Source organism: Microcaecilia unicolor, chromosome 4 (genome assembly GCF_901765095.1).
Source record: "Microcaecilia unicolor chromosome 4, aMicUni1.1, whole genome shotgun sequence".
Lineage (NCBI taxonomy): Eukaryota > Metazoa > Chordata > Amphibia > Gymnophiona > Siphonopidae > Microcaecilia > Microcaecilia unicolor.
Window position 1 is genome coordinate 137766953 of NC_044034.1, and position 19466 is coordinate 137786418.

Here is a 19466-nt window from a genome sequence, read left to right on the forward strand (position 1 = left end):
GAACTTTTTTGTTTGTTTTTTAACCGATGATTGGAATAAGCCCTGCTTATAATTGACAACAGTGTTGATAAAAGCAGTGGCCATGGGTTCCAAGATCTTTTTTCTCCATATTTTCATTTTTTGCTCATATATTTGTAGTTAGCCACAGTTTCCACTGGGCAAATCTCATGCTGCAATGAATACCAGGACCAGATGGTATTCATTCCAGAGTACTGATAGAACTGAAAAATGAGCTTGCGGAGCTTTTGTTAGTAATATGTAATTTATCCTTAAAATCGAGCGTGGTACCGGAAGATTGGAAGTTGGCCAATGTAACGCTGATTTTTAAAAAAAAGGTTCCAGAGGAGATCCGGGAAATTATAGACCGGTGAGTCTGACGTCGGTTCCAGGCAAAATGGTAGAGACTATTATTAAGAACAAAATTACAGAGCATATTCAAAAGCATGGATTAATGAGACAAAGTCAACATGGATTTAGTGAAGGGAAATCTTGCCTCACCAATCTATTACATTACTTTAAAGGGGTGAACAAACAAGTGGATAAAGGTGAGCCGGTTGATATTGTGTATCTGGATTTTCAGAAGGCGTTTGACAAAGTACCTCATGAAAGACTCCAGAGGAAATTGGAGAGTCATGGGATAGGAAGTAGTGTTCTATTGTGGATTAAAAACTGGTTAAAAGACAGAAAACAGAGAGAGTAGGGTTAAATGGTCAGTATACTCAATGAAGAAGGGTAGATAGTGGGGTGCTCCAGGGGTCTTTGCTGGAACCAATGTTTTTTAACATATTTATAAATGACCTAGAGATGGGAGTAACTAGTGAAGTAATTAAATTTACTGACGACAAAGTTATTCAAAGTCATTAACAATTGTGGGAGGATTGTGAAAAATTACAAGAGGACCTTACGAGACTGGGCGTCTAAATGGTAGATGACGTTTAATGTGAGCAAGTGCAAAGTGATGCATGTGGGAAAGAGGAACCCGAATTATAGCTACGTCATGCAAGGTTCCACGTTAGGAGTCACAGACCAAGAAAGGGATCTAGGCGTCGTCGTCGATGATACGTTGAAACCTTCTGCTCAGTGTGCTGCTGCGGCTAAGAAAGCAAATAGAATGTTACGTATTATTAGGAAAGGAATGGAAAACAAAAATGGGGATGTTATAATGCCTTTGTATTGCACCATGGTGCGACCGCACCTCGAGTACTGTGTTCAATTCTGGTCGCCACATCTCAAAAAAGATATAGTGGAATTAGAAAAGGTGCAGAGAAGGGCGATGAAAATGATAAAGGGGATGGGATGACTTCCCTATGAGGAAAGGCTAAAGCGGCTAGGGCTCTTCTGCTTGGAGAAAAGGCGGCTGAGGGGAGATATGAGAGAGGTCTATAAAATAATGAGTGGAGTGGAACGGGTAGATGTGAAGCGTCTGTTTATACTTTCCAAAATTACTAGGACTAGGGGGCATGCGATGAAGCTACAAAGTAGCAAATTTAAAACAAATTGGATAATTTTTTTCTTCACTCAATGTGTAATTAAACTCTGGAATTCGTTGCCAGAGAATGTGGTAATGGCAGTTAGCTTAGCGGAGTTTAAAAAGGTTTGGACAGCTTCCTAAAGAAAGTCCATACACCATTATTAAATGGACTTGGGGAAAATCCACTAGTTCTGGGATAATCAGTATATAATGTTTTGTACTTTTTTGGGATCTTGCCAGGTATTTGTGACCTGGATTGGCCACTGTTGGAAACAGGATGCTGGGCTTGATGGACCTTTGATCTTTCCCAGTATGGCAATACTTATGTACTTATGAGTATCTTAGCGTAGACATACTGTTCAGCACTACAGTCTCTTAGCAAACCTAGACTGTCTGTCCTAATTAGACTGTAAGCTCTGTCGAGCAGGGACTGTCTCTTCATGTTCAAGTGTACAGTGCTGCGCACGTCTAGTAGCGCTATAGAAATAATAAGTAGTAGTAGTAATAATCATTATTGCCAAATGACACAACAGAAATGCTATTAAAATCCTGTTCATAATCTAGAAACATAAGTGAAATAAAGAGAAAAGCGGAGAACACAGAGAAAAGTGGTGCACCATAATTGCCAACCTTGATATCATATTAAGGATGATGAGTACACAAAACAAGAACAATGTTAAACGTGTATATATGTTACCTTATTAGAAATAAAACGTTCTATAAAGCCTGTAAAATGTTTTAGCAGTTACCGTCATATATTGCTTGTAGATTTCTGTGGCTGCTGCCATTTCTACTACATTGTAAACAATCAGCTTGCAGTAACTACTCAAAATTCTTCTCCTTTGGTGAAATTGGTTCAGTTTAATATAGTCTTCCTCCTTCCTCTCTTCCCATTTTTCTGAAAAATCACAGTAAATAATACAAATCACTTAACTATTTGGTCCACTGTAAAATCATTTGGCATAATGGCACTCCTCTGCTGACCTGAGCCATATTCATACAGTATGAGAATGACATTTTGTCAAATTTTAAATTTGGAAAGACAGATCCTAGAATAATGTAAATGTTTGCTCAAATTCAGAAGATAAGTAAATAGGAAGTAATATCTTGCATATTTCTACACAGTAGTAATATATTACTATTAAGCATCACGTAGTGCTAATAGACATATGCAGGGCTATATAGATATGGATAAAAGGTCATACTTACTCAAGACACACACACACAATATGTAAGAAGTTTTGAGAAATAATAGAAAAATGGCTAAAATCAACACTGATTTATTTATTTGGATTTATTTGGAGAACCAGGCTTAAGATTTTAAAACAGACATAGAGAGACATTTTTTGGAGTTGATTTTAATATGGCTAGAAAGGAATAATATCAAACAACGGATTCTGTAAATAGATCAGGAACAAACTGTAATCTATCATTCAGAAAGGGAAATCTGTTTCAGGCATATGGCACAGCAGAATAGAAAGCCTGGAGCTGGGAGTTGGTGATGAAGGATACAGATAAATAGTGATTTGTCCAATGAATACAACTCATAAGAAAGGGTGTTGGGAGATACAATAGAGCTTCAGAATAAATGCTGTTTATAGGTGAGTAAAATAAACTTGAACGCTATCAGCGGCATAATCGAAAGAGGACGGCCATATTCTGACACAAATCGGGAGATGGGCGTCCTTCTCTCAGGGTCGCCTAAATCGGAATAATCGAAAGCAGATTTTGGGTGTCCTCAACTGCTTTCCGTCGCGGGGACGACCAAAATTCACTGGGGCGTGTCAGCAGTGTACCGAAGGCGGGACAGGGGCATGGTTAAGAGATGGGCGTCTGAAGAAGAAAGGGCACTGGCAAATGTAGTAAACTGGGCCCGGATGTCAGGGTAGCCCTCACAAAAAGGACGGGAACACACAGAATAAGCACATGAACTTGAGGGGGCTCAGGTAAAGGTGGGGAGGGGAGAGTAAATCTGTTTCCAATTTGCTAATAACATTCGCTATTTTGATCACATAAGTAGGGCTGGATAATTTGTTTGTTGTGCAATGAGCTCGCTGATGGAATTCAATGTGTTCACCTATCAATAAAATACTGTTGAAACATAGCAGGGAAAAGGGTGGGGGGGAAATGTTAAAAATGCCGACCGATGGTCAGTTAGGTGTTTGACTTGTTGCAGCATGGTTTGTTTGTGAAATATGTTACATGAAAGTTTGTAATGATATAACATGCGGAAATGTCAATAAAAACTGTTTAAATATAAGAGATGGGCGTCCTCGGCCGATAATGGAAAAAAGAAGGGCGTCCCTGACGAGCATTTGGCCGACTTTACTTGGTCCAATTTTTTTCACAACCAAGCCTCGAAAAGGTGCCCGAACTGACCAGATGACCACCAGAGGGAATGGGGGATGACCTCCCCTTACTCCCCCAGTGGTCACCAAACCTCCTTCCACTCCCCCCCCCCCCCCCCAAAAAAAAAAAAAAAAAATTAAAAAACATTTTTTTCCAGCCTCTATGCCAGCCTCAAATGTCATACCCAGCTCCATCACCTGGCTGTTCTGAGACTCAAGCACTGGCACATCTTCTAAAGAGGAGGGGGAGCACTCCTCTTGGTGCCGGCACTTCTCTGACATTGGTACTCCTGGCACCATGCGTCAAAGAGGACCGATGCTTCTTCAATGCCAATGAGGGCATCGTTGAATCCATACGCGCCCTCGATGTCATGTTGATCTAACCGGTCTCAGGGCCGATTCTCAGCACCTTATGTCGCGAAAGGTGGACACCTTCTCAGTGCCAGTGTACTCCCAGTGAATATAGAAGCCTTTGCAGCCATCAAGGTCGATGCTTCCAGTGCTGAAGTCTATGCACCAGTCTTAAAGGAGCCAAACAGCCTCTCCTATTGGGCCTGCCATTCCCTCTGTGTTTTCAGATGTATTTATAAACAGAGAGAACAAGAGTTAACTCAAGGTCAGGCCCAAGGTACCTGACACACCATGAGTGCGGGTCTATTACAGAAAACGCCCAATTACAATGGGCGCGCCTCTCGAAGCCACTGGGGACCTTCTGAGACATGAAAAAAAGGATCATGGCCAAATTAAACTCCTCACTTGAACAGAATAAAGGGGCAGTGTTTACTTGAGATCAGAGCTCTGGCCTAAAAAATGGGCCTAGCCAGTTGCAAAAAGTAAAGGTTATCAATAGAAATCAAACAAAATAAAACATGGAAAAGAAGATGATACCTATTTTATTGGACATAACTTAATACATTTCTTGATTAGCTTTCGAAGGTTGCCCTTCTTCGTCAGATCGGAAATAAGCAAATGTGTTAGCAGATAGTATATATAAGAGAAACATCAAAGCATTACTTTGACAGTCTGACAGAGTGGGAGGGTGGGGGTATGCATAGGGACATCAAAGCATTTAATTGATATTCTAACAGGATGGGTGTTGGTAGGTGATGCTTTGATGTTTCTCTTATATATACTATCTGCTAACACATTTGCTTATTTCCGATCTGATGAAGAAGGGCAACCTTCGAAAGCTAATCAAGAAATGTATTAAGTTATGTCCAATAAAAAAGGTATCATCTTATTTTCTTTTCCATGTTTTATTTTGTTTGATTTCTATTGATAACCTTTAAGGGTGGCCTAACACGGCTACCACACCTCTCTACTTAAAAAGTAAAGGAAACTTAAATTGCTGAAAAAACTATAAAAATAAAAGGAAAAACTAGATTGAAGGAAAAATAGAGGAAAAATGAAGAAATAAGATGAAAAAGAGCAATACGGGAAGGCACTGCAACACTTCAAAAAATATATGCTGCGAAGAGAAGACTGTGTCGCGCTCTCTCAGCTCCACGAAAAACAAAGACGTGGAGGGGCATAATTGAAAGGGACGCTCAAGTTTTGTTGAGGACGTCCTCGCAAAACATCCCGGTGGAGGGGCGGGGAAACCCATATTATCAAAACAAGATTGACGTCCATCTTTCGTTTTGATAATATGGTCGGGGACGCCTAAATCTTGACATTTAGGTCATCCTAGAGATGGTCGTCCCTAGACTTGGTCGTTTCTGATTTTCGGCGATAATGGAAACCAAGGATGTCCATCTCAGAAACGACCAAATGCAAGCCTGTTGGTCGTGGGAGGAGCCACCATTTATAGTGCACTGGTCCCCCTGACATGCCAGGACACCAACCGGGCACCCTAGGGGGCACTGGAGTGGACTTCACAAATTGTTCCCAAGTACATAGCTCCCTTACCTTGTGTGCTGAGCCCCCCAACCCTCCCCCCCCCCAAGACCCACTGCCCACAACTGTACACCACTAACATAGCCCTTACGGGTGAAGCGGGGCACCTAGATGTGGGTACAGTGGGTTTGTGGTGGGTTTCGGAGGGCTCACATTTACCACCACAAGTGTAACAGGTGGGGGGGGGGATGGGCCTGGGTCCGCCTGCCTGAAGTGCACTGCACCCACTAAAACTGCTCCAGGGACCTGCATACTGCTGTGATGGACCAGAGTATGACATTTGAGGCTGGTACAAAATATTTTTAAAGATGTTTTTTTGAGGGTGGGAGGGAGTTAGTGACCACTGGGGGAGTAAGGAGAAGCATCTGGTCAGTTAGGGCACCTTTTTGTGGCTTGGTTGTAAGAAAAAAAAAAAAGACCAGGTAATGTCGTCCAAATGCTAGTCAGGGACGCCCTTTTTTTTTTTCATTATGGGTCGAGGACGCCCATGTATTAGGCACGCCCAAGTCCCGCCTTCGCTACACCTCCGACACGGCCCCGTGAACTTTGTGCCCGCGACGGAAAGCAGTTGGGGACGCCCAAAATCGGCTTTCCATTATGCCGATTTGGGCGACCTTGTGAGAAGGACGCCCATCTTCCGATTTGTGTTGAAAGATGGGCGTCCTTCTCTTTCGAAAATTAGCCTGTAAGGGACCCAAGCTCGCACGACAGGTGGGAATGCACCAGCACATGCGTGGTGGGACTTTGCTAGAAATTTCTACAACTCGCTAGTCAGCGTCTGCACCAAGTTCTGTTGAATGCCTTCACCCACATGTGAGAATACAATGGCCTGCTTGTCCTCAGAGAAGTATCCTTGCTTCGTTGAACACACCTAGGAGCCGTGTGTATTGATAAGAGAAATATAAATATCATTTAAGACACAATCATGAAAAGAATTATGATGGACCTTTTAAAATAAGCCATTCTAACCTTCTCAAACTGAGCTAGCTTGCGAATTCTAACCACAGTCAACCTGATAATTATATAGACAATCCAAATTCTACATTGCAGGCAATAAGGTGAGGGAGGTGTCTCTATATCAGCAGTAGCGATATAGTATGTAAAGATTCTAGATCATTGGGCATATTAATTATTAACAAAACTATCTTGGAATCCATCAGAAGCCTCACTCCAGTAATCTAGGACATTCACCCAGCAAATATCTGCATCCCATCCATCTACACATGTAAATAGATGGAAACTGCAAGAATAAATTTTCAGCCAACCCAAACAATGAACAAACCACACCTCATCTAGATAGATGTGTAAATACAAATAGTGATTTCATAAAGCCATTATTTACATGTGTAGATAGGTGGTCAGGACACAAGAGATTTTAAATTGGGCCAATAATTTATACATGTATTTCCAATTTTACAGTGGAATATATGGATATTTAAACCAATTTCTTCATTGGGTTTTGCACCAGCAGAGAGGCATGAATAGATTTTAAATAAGTGCTCGTCTCAGCCAGGGATTGAATAAGGGATTAAGGGAATAATTTTTCTTAATTCTGTTTTTTAAATGTTTGCCTCAAATCTTTAAAAAAAACAAACAAACCTCTTGTGGCTTTGAATGCTAATTGCCACCTCTTACATGTGCAGTTTTATGAGATCGGGTAACTATGGTGGTCATTTTAGAAGCACTATTTGTGATTCAACTGTGGATGTGGCAGTACATCCATGTTGAAACAACATGTATATGCACAGCAATATTTTAGAGCAGCTATAAAAACAAAACATTTATGTGGCAAAGACATTGAAATACTCCTGTTTACTCTGGAGGCATGGCGAGGGCATGGTATAGGCAGTGCTGCTTCATCAATATGCATCAGTGATTCCAGGTAGCATGTTGACATGCAGGGAATGATAGAAAAATGATTTTCACCTGCCATATAGAATGAATAAAAGCCATCTGTGCTTGTCTTTATGACTGCTTTTGGTGCTCATTGGAGGAGAGCTGCTTTGAAAGTCTGAGCCCAATTGCATCCTCTGTCCATCCAGGTCTGTAGATGTCTAATCTTTATTATTCCCACTGTGTAACATCCCCCTCTGGAACCTGTCTCTCATCTCACTTGCAAAGCTTCTCTGTGAACACTGTCCTCTGCACCCTCTCCCAGCCCAACTGCCCAGTCTCTGTCTGCATCTGCCCTGCTGCTTGAGAAGTGAGTCTGGGTGCTGGTTTTGTGAATCATAGGGTTCTAGTATTGGGAATTACTGGGTGTTGGTACTGCAATTCACTGGTGGTGGAACTCGTGAGCCCTGAGCTGCCACGGGCTGTGGAGGCCATTCTGATTGAGGTACACAGGGAAGAGAGGATGCCCAACAGAACACAAACCTATCTTTGGATATATAGGTTGAGGACACAGTTTCTGGACCTCATTGATGCCTCTCTAGGTTTTGCTTTGAGAAGGCTGTCATCCACCATCTATTCCATGAGCTAGAGCCCCTCCTACACTCCACCATTCAGAGAGCAACCTGTGCCCAAACACCCCATGGTCACTTCAGCACTTGTCTTTTTCACCACTGGTAGCTTACAGACTGTCCTGGGAGCCACTGCAGACCTCAGCCATTCTACCATCTCTCAGTGCCTCACACAGTTTCTCATAACCCTTCTTACACACATCTGACTACACTGCCACTGTGCAGCCGAGGCAATAAACAATGACTCAGTTCTACAAGAATGTCCACTTTTCTCCTGTCCTGGGTGCCACAGACTGTACTCACATGGCTATCAGGCCCAAATTGGGAGAGTGCTCACCTACCACAACAGAAAAAAAGCAGAGCTGTGTGACTACTGCTGAAGAGGTTTAAAAAGCCAAAGCCTTCCCTCTTCCCCCCTCCTTTTTTCTTGAGGACAAGAGCAGGTGGAGCTCCCCCTGCAGACCCCTCACTTCTTTATTTATTATAGCTCTACAACAGAGAAAGCCCAGCCTCACAGACTCTCCCCTGTTCTCTCTCAGTTTAAACCCTCATTCACTCATTAGAGCACCTTAAAGGAATGAGGTCTTTTTGGAGAAAGTGATATGACAAATGAAATATAATGGGGTCATAAAGCATGTCTTGGCATGTCTCACTGCCCTCTCTCCTGACAAAAACATGCAATGCACATTCTGTTTTTATATAATCTTACATATTCTCTCCAGTGTGTTCAGAAACAATATAAAATTGCTATGGAAACACCCACACAATACAAAATGAAGCTTACTAAGGGGCCTGTTCAGAAAGATGTTTCTTCCACTTTGTGCCTTATGGCCACAAATCTTTAGCGCAGAGGGTCACTACAATACGCGTGCTTAAGAATCAAAAGCAATCCATTGTACAGATTTAAAAGTGTTGCAGTGAATCTATGTGAGGGAGGGTTTGGTTTTAAACTGCCTGGGCATGTCAAAACTGAGCACTGCCTTCATAGGTTCATCTCCGTACACATAAAAAAAGAAACAAAATATCCTTTTTTCATGTCTGCATGCTAGTGTTGGGTGTGTGTACCCTCTATGAAATCATGTAAAAAAAAAAAACTAAGAATTTACTTTAATCTGGAGGCAATAATAAATTTGCTTTTCACTATGGATCACTGCACACCTGGTCCATCCCTTTCTCATACCTCATACCAGGACTCTCTAATGGTGGTAAAAGTTTCTTCATTAAAACTGTTAAAACATGCCAATCAAAGGTTCACTGTGAAACACGATCAAATCGATACCTTTTGGGACAGATTCTGAATATGGCGTCTAAAATGTAGGTGTTTTGGAATACCGTACATAGCACTATTCTAGAAACTGTATCTACAGTAAGATGTAGTTTATAGAATAGCACATAGGCCAGGGGAATGTGCGTACATTTAGGCACAGCCATTTATGCCACTGAAAACCTGGTGTAAAAGCTCCGTTCAATTTCTTACAATCAGTTGATTGAACATGGGAGCAAGCTCCGCCGTCACCTTCTGATGCAACACTCTGCGGGCTTTTTAAATCTTGAGCCCCATTGACTATGACTTAAGCTATTCTCTGCTGCTTTGCTAAGAGGATTCACGCTGTTCTTTCCATCTAATTTGGCATGGAGAAAGCTCCGTTCAGTTTCTTACAAACAGCTGACTGAATGTGGGAGCAAACTCTGCTTTCACCCTCTGACACAATATGCCGCGAGCTTAACCATGGAGTGTTAGTGATGCGCCACACCTCAGCACACTGCCTAAGGTGCAAGCCAAAGGCACACAACTTAGCATGCACCTTTGCGCAGTGACTGGAGCGAGACTGGTAGGGGCCCTTTTGGGCTTTATGGTGTTTTTGTTGTCATTGAGAGAATTGTATTTTATGTTCTTTTCTTTTACTAAATTGGAGTTATTGTTTTTTGGTTTTTGAAAAAGGCTTTTATACCAATCTGCCTTTCCTATTAGATCTATAACTGTTTTTTATAATGTTGATGGAATCACAGTTGATGATGCTAGGAGATGAAGTTCTTCTAAGTAATCATTGTAAACCTAGGTTTAACCATCGAATAAGAGGTAGACGAATCCAAAATTTGAAATATGTGACAGTTGTTCCAGACTATTCTAAAGATTATACTTTTTATTTTATGAAATTATATGAAGTCTCGTTCGATTTGTAATAAGTCTCATCTGTTGAGAGACTGGCTGGAAGAATTTCATCCAGACTGACTATTCTTAATGGAAACATGGTTTTCTCTTTATCCTCTGATCCAAAAATTAATGACATTTGTTTACCCGGTTATAAGATATTGTCTTTGACTCGTGAGGGTAAGAGAGGAGGGGGAATAGCATTAATATACTTAGAAATTTTTATAGTAACTTTATTGGATTCATTAGTCACTTCAGAGTTAGAAATTTTCACTTGTGAAATTAAGGATTCTACACTGAATGACTCTTTAAATTGTGCTCCTTTTTTTTTTTTTCACTGTCCCCCAGGCTTGTGGGCTAGAGCAAAAGATAAGTTTTTAAATTGTGTTTTTAAAAATTCTCTTCAATCTCAGTATAATCTTTTAATTGAAGAAATTAATTTACATCTGGAAAATAGTAATGATACTAAAGTGAGGCATAGACATGATTTTTTAACTGCATTGAACTTCACTATTCCTAATTTCACAGCTACTCACATAGATTTGTTTGCTCACCCCAAAACTGCTGTTTCTCAATCTTCTATAGTTGTTACTGACCATTTTTATTCCTCGTTTATGTGGTCTGACCTTTTTATGCTTAAGTTTAAATTGAAATGAGAAAAATCAGGGCTAGTTAGGCAGAAAGGAGGAGATTCTATATATGGTGCCTAAAAAATTGGCGCTGAAACAGTGCAGACTAAGGGCGTATTTTACTAAGGCGCTCTCATGTTTTTAGCGCGTGCTAAAATTGTGGGTGCGCTAAATGTTAGAGACGCCCATAGGAATGCATTGGAGTCTCTAACGTTTAGCTTGCCCACAATTTTAGCGCGGCGCAAAAACATGAGCACGCCTTAGTAAAAGACTTTTTAAGTGTAATCTATAATTGTCACCTAGATTTAGGCATCTGTTATAGAATACTAGCCATTAAGCCCGTTAACGGGCGAGTATTGGTATGTTCTATTTTGATGTCTAACTCCCTCCCTCCCATTCCCTCCCCCCTCCCCTCCTAGCTCCAAGGCCCCCACCCTCCCTCCTTCCCTCCCAGCTCCAAGGCCCCCCTCCGTCCCTCCCTCCCAGCTCCAAGGCCCCAGTCCCTCCCCCCCTCCCAGCTCCAAGGCCCCCTGCCCTCCCTCCCAGTTCCAAGGCCCCATTCCCTCCCAGCTCCAAGGGCCCCCCCCCCTCGGTCCCTCCATCCATCCCTCCCAGCTCCAAGGCCCCCCTCCTTCTGACCTCCCATGTCCAGCATCCTCCCTCCTTCCCTGCCAGCTCCAAGGCCCTCTGTCCCTCCCAGCTCCAAAGCCCCTCCTCCCTCCCAGCTCCAAGGCTCCCCCCTCCCTCCCAGCTCCAAGGCTCCCCTCCGTCCCTCCCTCCCAGCCAGCTCCAAGGCCCCCCTCCCTCCCAGCTCCAAGGCTCCCCTCCGTCCATCCCTCCCAGCTCTAAGGCCCCTCCTCCTTCTGAGATCTCCCATGTCCAGCATTTCTCCTGCCCTCCCCTCCCTCCCCCCCCCCCGAGGTCGCCGCTACCGCTGCCCCCCTGAGGTCGCTGCCACCCCCCCCCCATCCGGGCCGGGCCCTCTCCTCTCCATTAACATACAGCGCCTCACCTCCGAAACCTCACCAGGCAGATCGCCTCCCGTCGGCCTTCCTTCCCTGCCTGTGTCCCACCCTCGTGTGATGTAACGTCAGTGAGGGCGGGACACAGGCAGGGAAGGAAGGCCGATGGGAGCTGATCTGCCTGCTGCGGTTTTGGCGCTGTAAATTCAATGGAGAAGAGAGGGCCCGGCCCAGGTGGAGGGGGGCCGGTGCGGTTCCCTCCCATGTGGTGCATTCCTCAGCGTAGTTTCCCTCTCTGTTCCATCATCACGTCTTGACGCGGGGGCGGGACAGAGAAGGAAGTCTCTACTGCGCATTTGCAGGTGAGTTGGTCACTTGCCATTTATGTGTTTGATGTTATCCATTTACGCCAATGAAAATCTGGTGTAAATCTCAGTGCGTAGACTTAAGCGTACTAGGCCATATTTTATAACTAGGTGCCTAAATTTTGGAACGTCCATGAAACGCCCATTTCCCCGCCCATAACCACACCCCTTTTTGCCTCTGCATGTTAGAAGTTCGGCACTTATCCTTAGAGAATATGCTTAACAAGTTGTGCACCTAAATTCTAATCAGTATCAATTAGTGCTCATTATTGCTTAAGTGCTATCATCAACGCTCCTTAGCTTGTTAAGCCAATTAAGTCACGCGCGGTGTTATAGAATCCACACCGATTTCAGTGCCTAAATCTAAGCGCACTATATAGAATCCAGGGGAAAGCAACTAAAACCTATTCAACTAGAGGTAGGATTGACCATGATCAATTTTGGGAACATTAAAAAAAAAATAGAGTTGTCCATAGATTATTGCAATTTTGACTAATTTTGGAAATCCTTTTGTGCTACTACTTTAGATAAAATAGCTCCACTGTGGAGAAAGACTAGATTAAACAGGAAGAGCTATAAGTGGTATGATGCTGATTTATTATCACAGAAGCAATATTGTAGGAGATTAGAGCGGAAATGGCATAAAACATCAGATATGATGGTATATAAAGATTGGAAATTTGCCATTCATAAATATAAAATCTCCTTGAATGTTAAGCGTACAGCTTGCTACTCTACTATATAGAAAACTAGTAAAAGAGGCCCGTTTCCAACAGAAAGGAAACAGGCGCTAGCAAGGTTCCAGGGCCCCCTCCCCTCCGAGTTCCATGCCCCCTACCTGCCTGCCTCCCTCAGAGTTCCAGGCACCCCTCCCCTTTGAGTTCCAGGACCCGCCCCTCCGCCTCTCGTCTCAGGACCCCCTCTCCCCCTCTCGTCCCGTGCCCTCCGAATTCCATGTACCCACTGTTGTCTGAGTTCCACAACCCCGCGGCTCCCTCCCTCTCTCTCTGTGGCCTCCGAGTGCAAGCAGGACATGTGCTGCTGCCCCTCCCCTTCGTAAGTGCCGGCTGTTGTTTAAAACTTTTTATCTCCTGCTCCGCCGGCAACAGTGAAGTCCAGCACGAACGGATGCCACTTCAGACTGCCTTTGCTTTCGCTTCTGTTTCAGCTGTTTCTCTGGTCCCGCCCTTCCGCAAACAGGAAATGAGGTGAAGCAGCGTCCGTGCGTGCTGGACTTCACTGTTGCCGGCGGAGCAGGAGGTAAAACGTTTTAAACAACAGCTGGCACTTATGAAGGGCTGGGGCACCCGCACACGTCCTGCTTGCACTCGGAGGCCAGAGAGAGAGGGGGGGGGGGGGGGAGGGAGGCGCTGGGTGGCGGAAATCGGAGGAGGGGGGAGGGAGGCGTGGAACTCGGACGGGAGTGGGGCCGTCAGACTGGAGTGGGCCCGTGGAACTTGGACGGATGGGAGTGGAAGGAGGGAGGGAGGTAGGGGGGGTCATGGAACTCGGGGGGGGGGGGGCGATTGTTTACTCACCTCCGGTAGCTGCTGCTGGGTTCCCTTCCCTCTCACTTCCCATTGGTCCGCCCTGTGACGTCATCCCCAGGGCGGACCAATGGGAACTGTATTACGAACCCAGGTATCCAGATGGAGGTGCAAATTATTATATAGGATGATATCACAAATACCAAGTCCCTTTTTCATTTGGTCAGGATTTTGACAGATACCTCTCAATTTTCTAGTACTTCAGTAATTAATGTTTCTACTGCCTCTCAATTAGTGATCTACTTTCAGTCTAAACTGAATAATCTGATAATCTCATTTTCAAACAATAGGATTTTTAATAGCGTTAATTTGTCTAAAGAATAGATTGAAATTCCAGCTGACCAAATATGGTCTGCTTTTCCCCCTGTTGATTGGTCTGAGTTCAACTCCTTATATTTAAAATATTCTAAAACTTTTTGAATTTTGGATCAATTTTTATTTATTATTTTTGTTACATTTGTACCCCGCGCTTTCCCACTCATGGCAGGCTCAATGCGGCTTACATGAGGCAATGGAGGGTTAAGTGACTTGCCCAGAGTCACAAGGAGCTGCCTGTGCCTGAAGTGGGAATTGAACTCAGTTCCTCAGTTCCCCAGGGCCAAAATCCACCACCCTAACCACTAGGCCACTCCTCCACAATGTCCACCTAACCTGATGGTTACCCCTTCTTTTAATGTTTTAACTTCTTAAATGGGTGCAATTCACACGTTTTAATGGGCATTTTCCAATTGGTTTAGGGGAAATAATAATTACCCCAATTATTAAATGTAGTAAAAGTTCAAGTGCATTATGCTCAAATTATAGGCCAGTTGCATCTATTCTGCTTTTTAGAAAAATTGTGGAGGGTTTGGTTTGCAAGCAATTGAATGAATACCTAGCAAAAAATGATATTTTGCACTATTCACAATTGGGATTTCATTCCAGACATAGTACAGAATTGGTATTGATAGCTATTGTGGATAAGGGGAGGTACTTGCTGTGTAAAAATAATAGAGCTCTTATTCTTGCTTGACCTTTCCTCTGCTTTTGATTTGGTTGATCTTGAAATTTAACTTTTTGAATTAGAGAGGAAATAATAGAGCTCTTATTCTTCAGTTTGACCTTTCCTCTGCTTTTGATTTGGTTGATCTTGAAATTTAACTTTTTGAATTAGAGAGGATTGGGGTTATCGGTAAGGCATTAAGCTAGTTTAAGGGCTTTCTATTTATTAGATCTTATAAGGTGAAGAAGAATGGTTCTCTCTCTACGAGTTGGATAACGCTTCCATTCCACATGCACAGTCTCTGACCTATGAAGGATATGAATGATGTCACTCCATTTAACGTCCAATGGCAGCTAGCACTCAGACTCTGCCACGTGCCGCTTCCAGATCCCGCCACCCTCTTCTTCCCTGGCCGGCTCAGGAATCGCTACCATTAAGACTCGGCAAAATTTCTCCCGCCCTTCTTCCAGGTACTGTTAGCACATTTTTCTCTGTCCATTAGAACAGCTCTGCGCAGGTGGGAAAATTCTGAATATCTTCCGGGTTTTAGAGGCCTCCCATTTACCACCACAAGTGTTACGGGTGGAGGGGATGGGCCTGGGTCTGCCTGCCTGAAGTGCACTGCAGTACCCACTAAAAGTGCTCCAGGGACAGGACTTGTTGCTGGTTTATAACCTTGGCACAGCAGTTGACACCTGAGGACTAATCTCGCTGAAAACGTCCTTTATTTGAATAAGCACCTTTACTCACAGTTAACTGAAGATCAGAGGTTGTGCCCCACTGGCAACGAGTCTCGCTGGTACTGAGATTAGCAGTAGGTTTGAGCTGGCAGAATGGTGTACAATGCCCTCTTTCAGCAACATTCAACGTAAGAACTAAGTGCTGTAACGTGGCTAACACATGAAAGAATTCTAAAAGTGTCTTACACAAATGGCCACTACCTCAAGGATTACCGGAAACAAAACAGGGCACACTCTGACCCAGTAAGCAGAGGGAAAAGCACCATGGGAGTAGAGCCTACCAACTACTAACATCGTGAGCATTTAACACAAACTAGTGGAATCACGGACCCCAATACCCTACACCCACCACAATGCATTGCTGATGTGACTCTGCAGTGCCCTTAACAGAAAAGGCGTCACACTCACCCGAGACCCACATCAGAACCAGGGAAAGGCTGTAGAGGATAGAACACATTCTGCTGTCATGGAGGTGGGTACGGCATTTGAGGCTGGCATACAGGCTGGGAAAAAAAGTTTGTAAAGTGGGTTTTTTTGGTGCGGGGGTGGGGGGGGTTAGTGACCACTGGGGGAGTCAGGGGAGGTGATCCCCGATTCCCTCCGGTGGTCACCTGGGTAGTTGGGGCACTTTTTTGGGACTTGGACCTGAAAAAAAAGGGTCCAAATAAAGCAGACCAATTCTCGTCAAAAACGCCCTTCTTGTTTCGATTATCAGCTAAAGACGCCCATCTCTCCTCGACCAATAACTATGTCCCAGTCCCGCCTTCGCCACACCTCTGACACCTCCGTGATCTTTGTTCGTCTCCGTGATGGACTGCAGTTGAGGACGCCAAAAATCGGGTTTCAATTATACCGATTTGGGTGCCCACGGAAAACGGACGCCCATCTCCCGATTTGGGTCGAAATATGGGCGTCTTTCTCTTTTGAAAATAAGGCAGTTAGTGCACACTAATGTCAGTTAGCACACGCTAAACTTTAGTAAAAGGTTGCCTTAATTAGTATATACATTCACTTTATATATGCTTTGTATATTTTATCCATTAGTTCACCAACATCTCCATAAGTTTTTTTTAATTATGTACCTATGTTTTTTTTTAATGTGGGATAGACACAAGAGAAAGCCTAAATAGAAAGATGATGATAACACAATGTGGCTGTCGAGATATTATTTTGGGTAAGAGTAGTGGGAACTAAGGCTGAAGCCAGACAGTATTCTATGATTTCTGTCCCACAAATGGCAAAAGACAGGTGAAGCTTCAGCAACTCCAGTGTTGTAGATCACTTTATTGTCATGTGCTGCGAGTGAGGATACTGTGTAGCTCAGGGGAGAGGGGAAGACATCTTGACTCGCAAGTTGAATACTGTCAGCAATACTTGTACTACATATGTTATGTATAGTTTTGGTAATGTACTTGGAAATCTAGTTGATGTACGCTCTACATTGGCAGTGTGCCTTTGAGCGGAAAAATGGGTGTAAGATGGAAGTCTGTTACTCTTATTAATAAAAACATTAAAAAAAAAAAAAGAGTCTTGGTTATGGGGGGACCCAAGATGGCTGCTTAGTGTGCTGCTGTTTAAGACGCTCCCGGATTGTGCTCCAGCAAAATTGCTACGAAGGAGCTCCTGGACCTTGGAATTATGGGGAAAAGGAGAGGAAAGGAACCAGCTACTCCCTCTATCCCTACCACGATCTGCCTTTCGCAGCAGATGACACTGGATCAAATCGGGCTGACGAGAGGTCCCAGGCAGGCCTCTTCTCCTGCTATCGGAGCCGGCGTTTCTGAGCCAGCCAGCAGTGAAGACGGGATATCTTTCAGTCCTGTCGAGCGTGCGGCCCCTCCACAACCAGGAGGGATGGGAGCGAAGGCAGGATCTGCTAACCGTACCCCTGAGGGGGCAACGAGTGAGCAGCGGGGGAACCTGACTGATCCGTTGGAAGAACAGAATACTGGTTTGGTAGGAAAACAGACTGTGTGTACACTAAATCGGATAATAAATGCTCTCCCTCCTGCTTCTATAATGGGCACCTTGGTTAAACCTGCCGTAGTGACTATAGAGTCACTCTGGGACCTAACTTTTACTGTGCATTTCTCATTGGAGTTACAAACTACTAAAAACTGCCGAAATTAAGTTAATTTCAGAAGCTGTCCTCCAACAGATGCAGATAACTGACCAACAAACCTCCGTGACTAAACAATTAGAGACGAAAATACAATTGTTGGAATCTATTGGGCAAACCTCAATTAGGGATAGAAACTATATGTTTCGACGCCTAGAATATCTAGAGAATAAATCAAGAAAACTTAATTTGAGGTTCATTAATTTTCCACGATCTCCTTTAATTACGCCAATTGATATGGTTAAAAAATATATGATTGATATATTGGGGATGTCGAAGGAATCACTACCTCCAATTGTGCGGGTAAAATCAGAAGAATTAAATTTTCAACCAAACAAGGGAAATGTGATGAATCTGACATCTTTTCTAGAGTCTTCATTAGAAGTTCTTACCCAGAGGTCTACTGCGTTAGTTTCATTTGCTCTGGAAATGGATCGCCGTATTAAGATTTTCCTTTAGACATTTGGATGCTACTTTTTTGGGCTCTAAAATAAGAATTTACCCCGATCTTTCTCGAGAAACTCAGAGGAGACGGAAGGGTTTTTGGCATTATGCCAAAGAACCTTGGCTCTTGGAGCGAATTATGTGTTAAAATTTCCATGTATTTGTAGAGTATTATATCAATTTTTTGAACCCAAACAATTAGGAGATTTTTTGATTGCAAATGAGGATGTTAATGTGAAAGTTATATAACCAGATAGCTCACTATAAGATAGACATAAGAGGCTACTTGGGAAACAGGCAGTAATATTATTTGCTGAAATTAATCTTAGTTGTTTCTATTTTTTTTTCTTTTTCCTTTTCTTGGATCCATATTGCTTATATATTTAGGTTGAAGGATAAGTACACTTTGGATTTATAATGAATATTGTTAAGATTTATTACAATTTCTAATTTCTATCTAATCATTATTTTTTATTTGAGTTGTATAATATAACCTGAATAAAAATAAATTGAAAAAAAAAAAAAAGAGTCTTGGTTATAACCATACACCATCCCCATCATGTTTGGCTGCCTATATGTGGTTGGCATAGTGGAAACTTGACAACCAGTATTTAAGCATGGGTAGCTGAGGCCTGCACAGAGTGGCAGGGGTGGCTATGGCCACCTTGTTGGGCAGACTGGATGGACCGTGCAAGTCTTTGTCTGCTATCATTTACTGTGTTACTGTGTACTTTTCAATAGGACCCCTGACACAGTCATCAACCAAAACGGCCATGTTAGGTCAATCTAATAAAGAACCTTTTGCCACTGAGGCTACTGTGGTATTTCCTTCCATCCCTAGGCCATCTCCGCTCCTCCTCCTTGGCAGAATCAAAAGTACCAGAGTAAAAATCTTGGTTTAAATTTCAGCAGCAGGAGTACTCATAAAAAGTTGTCCAACTGTGGATTAAAAACTAGTTAAAAGATAGAAAATAAAGAGTAGGGTTAAATGGTTAGTATTCTCAATGAAGTAGAAGTGGGGTTCCCCAGGAGTCTGTGCTGGGACCGCTGCCTTTAAACTTATTTATAAATGATCTAGAGATATAAATAACTAGTGAGGTAATTGAATAATTTTGTCTGATCAGCAAATTTAAAGTTGTTAAATTGCAAGAGGGTTGTGAAAACTTGCAAGAGGACCTTATGAGACTGGGCATCCAAATGGTAAATGACATTTAATGTGAGCAAGTGCAAAGTGATGCATGTGGGAAAGAGAAAACCAAATTATAGCTCCATGATGCAAGGTTCCAAATTAGGAGTCTCTGACCAGGAAAAGGAACTAGGTGTCGTCATTCATAATTGTTGAAACCTTT

The 19466-nt window shown here is 43.1% G+C and overlaps 1 protein-coding gene across 2 annotated transcripts in view; it reads right to left on the minus strand.

Moving 5' to 3' along the window:
• Positions 1 to 19466, minus strand: part of LOC115468711 (cohesin subunit SA-2-like) — a 312673-nt gene that overhangs the window by 17335 nt on the left and 275872 nt on the right. For both annotated transcript variants that reach the window (XM_030200630.1, XM_030200629.1), the window contains exon 26: positions 2221 to 2369. In XM_030200630.1, coding sequence (XP_030056490.1) covers positions 2221 to 2369 — 149 coding nt within the window. The remainder of the gene's footprint in view (positions 1 to 2220; positions 2370 to 19466) is intronic.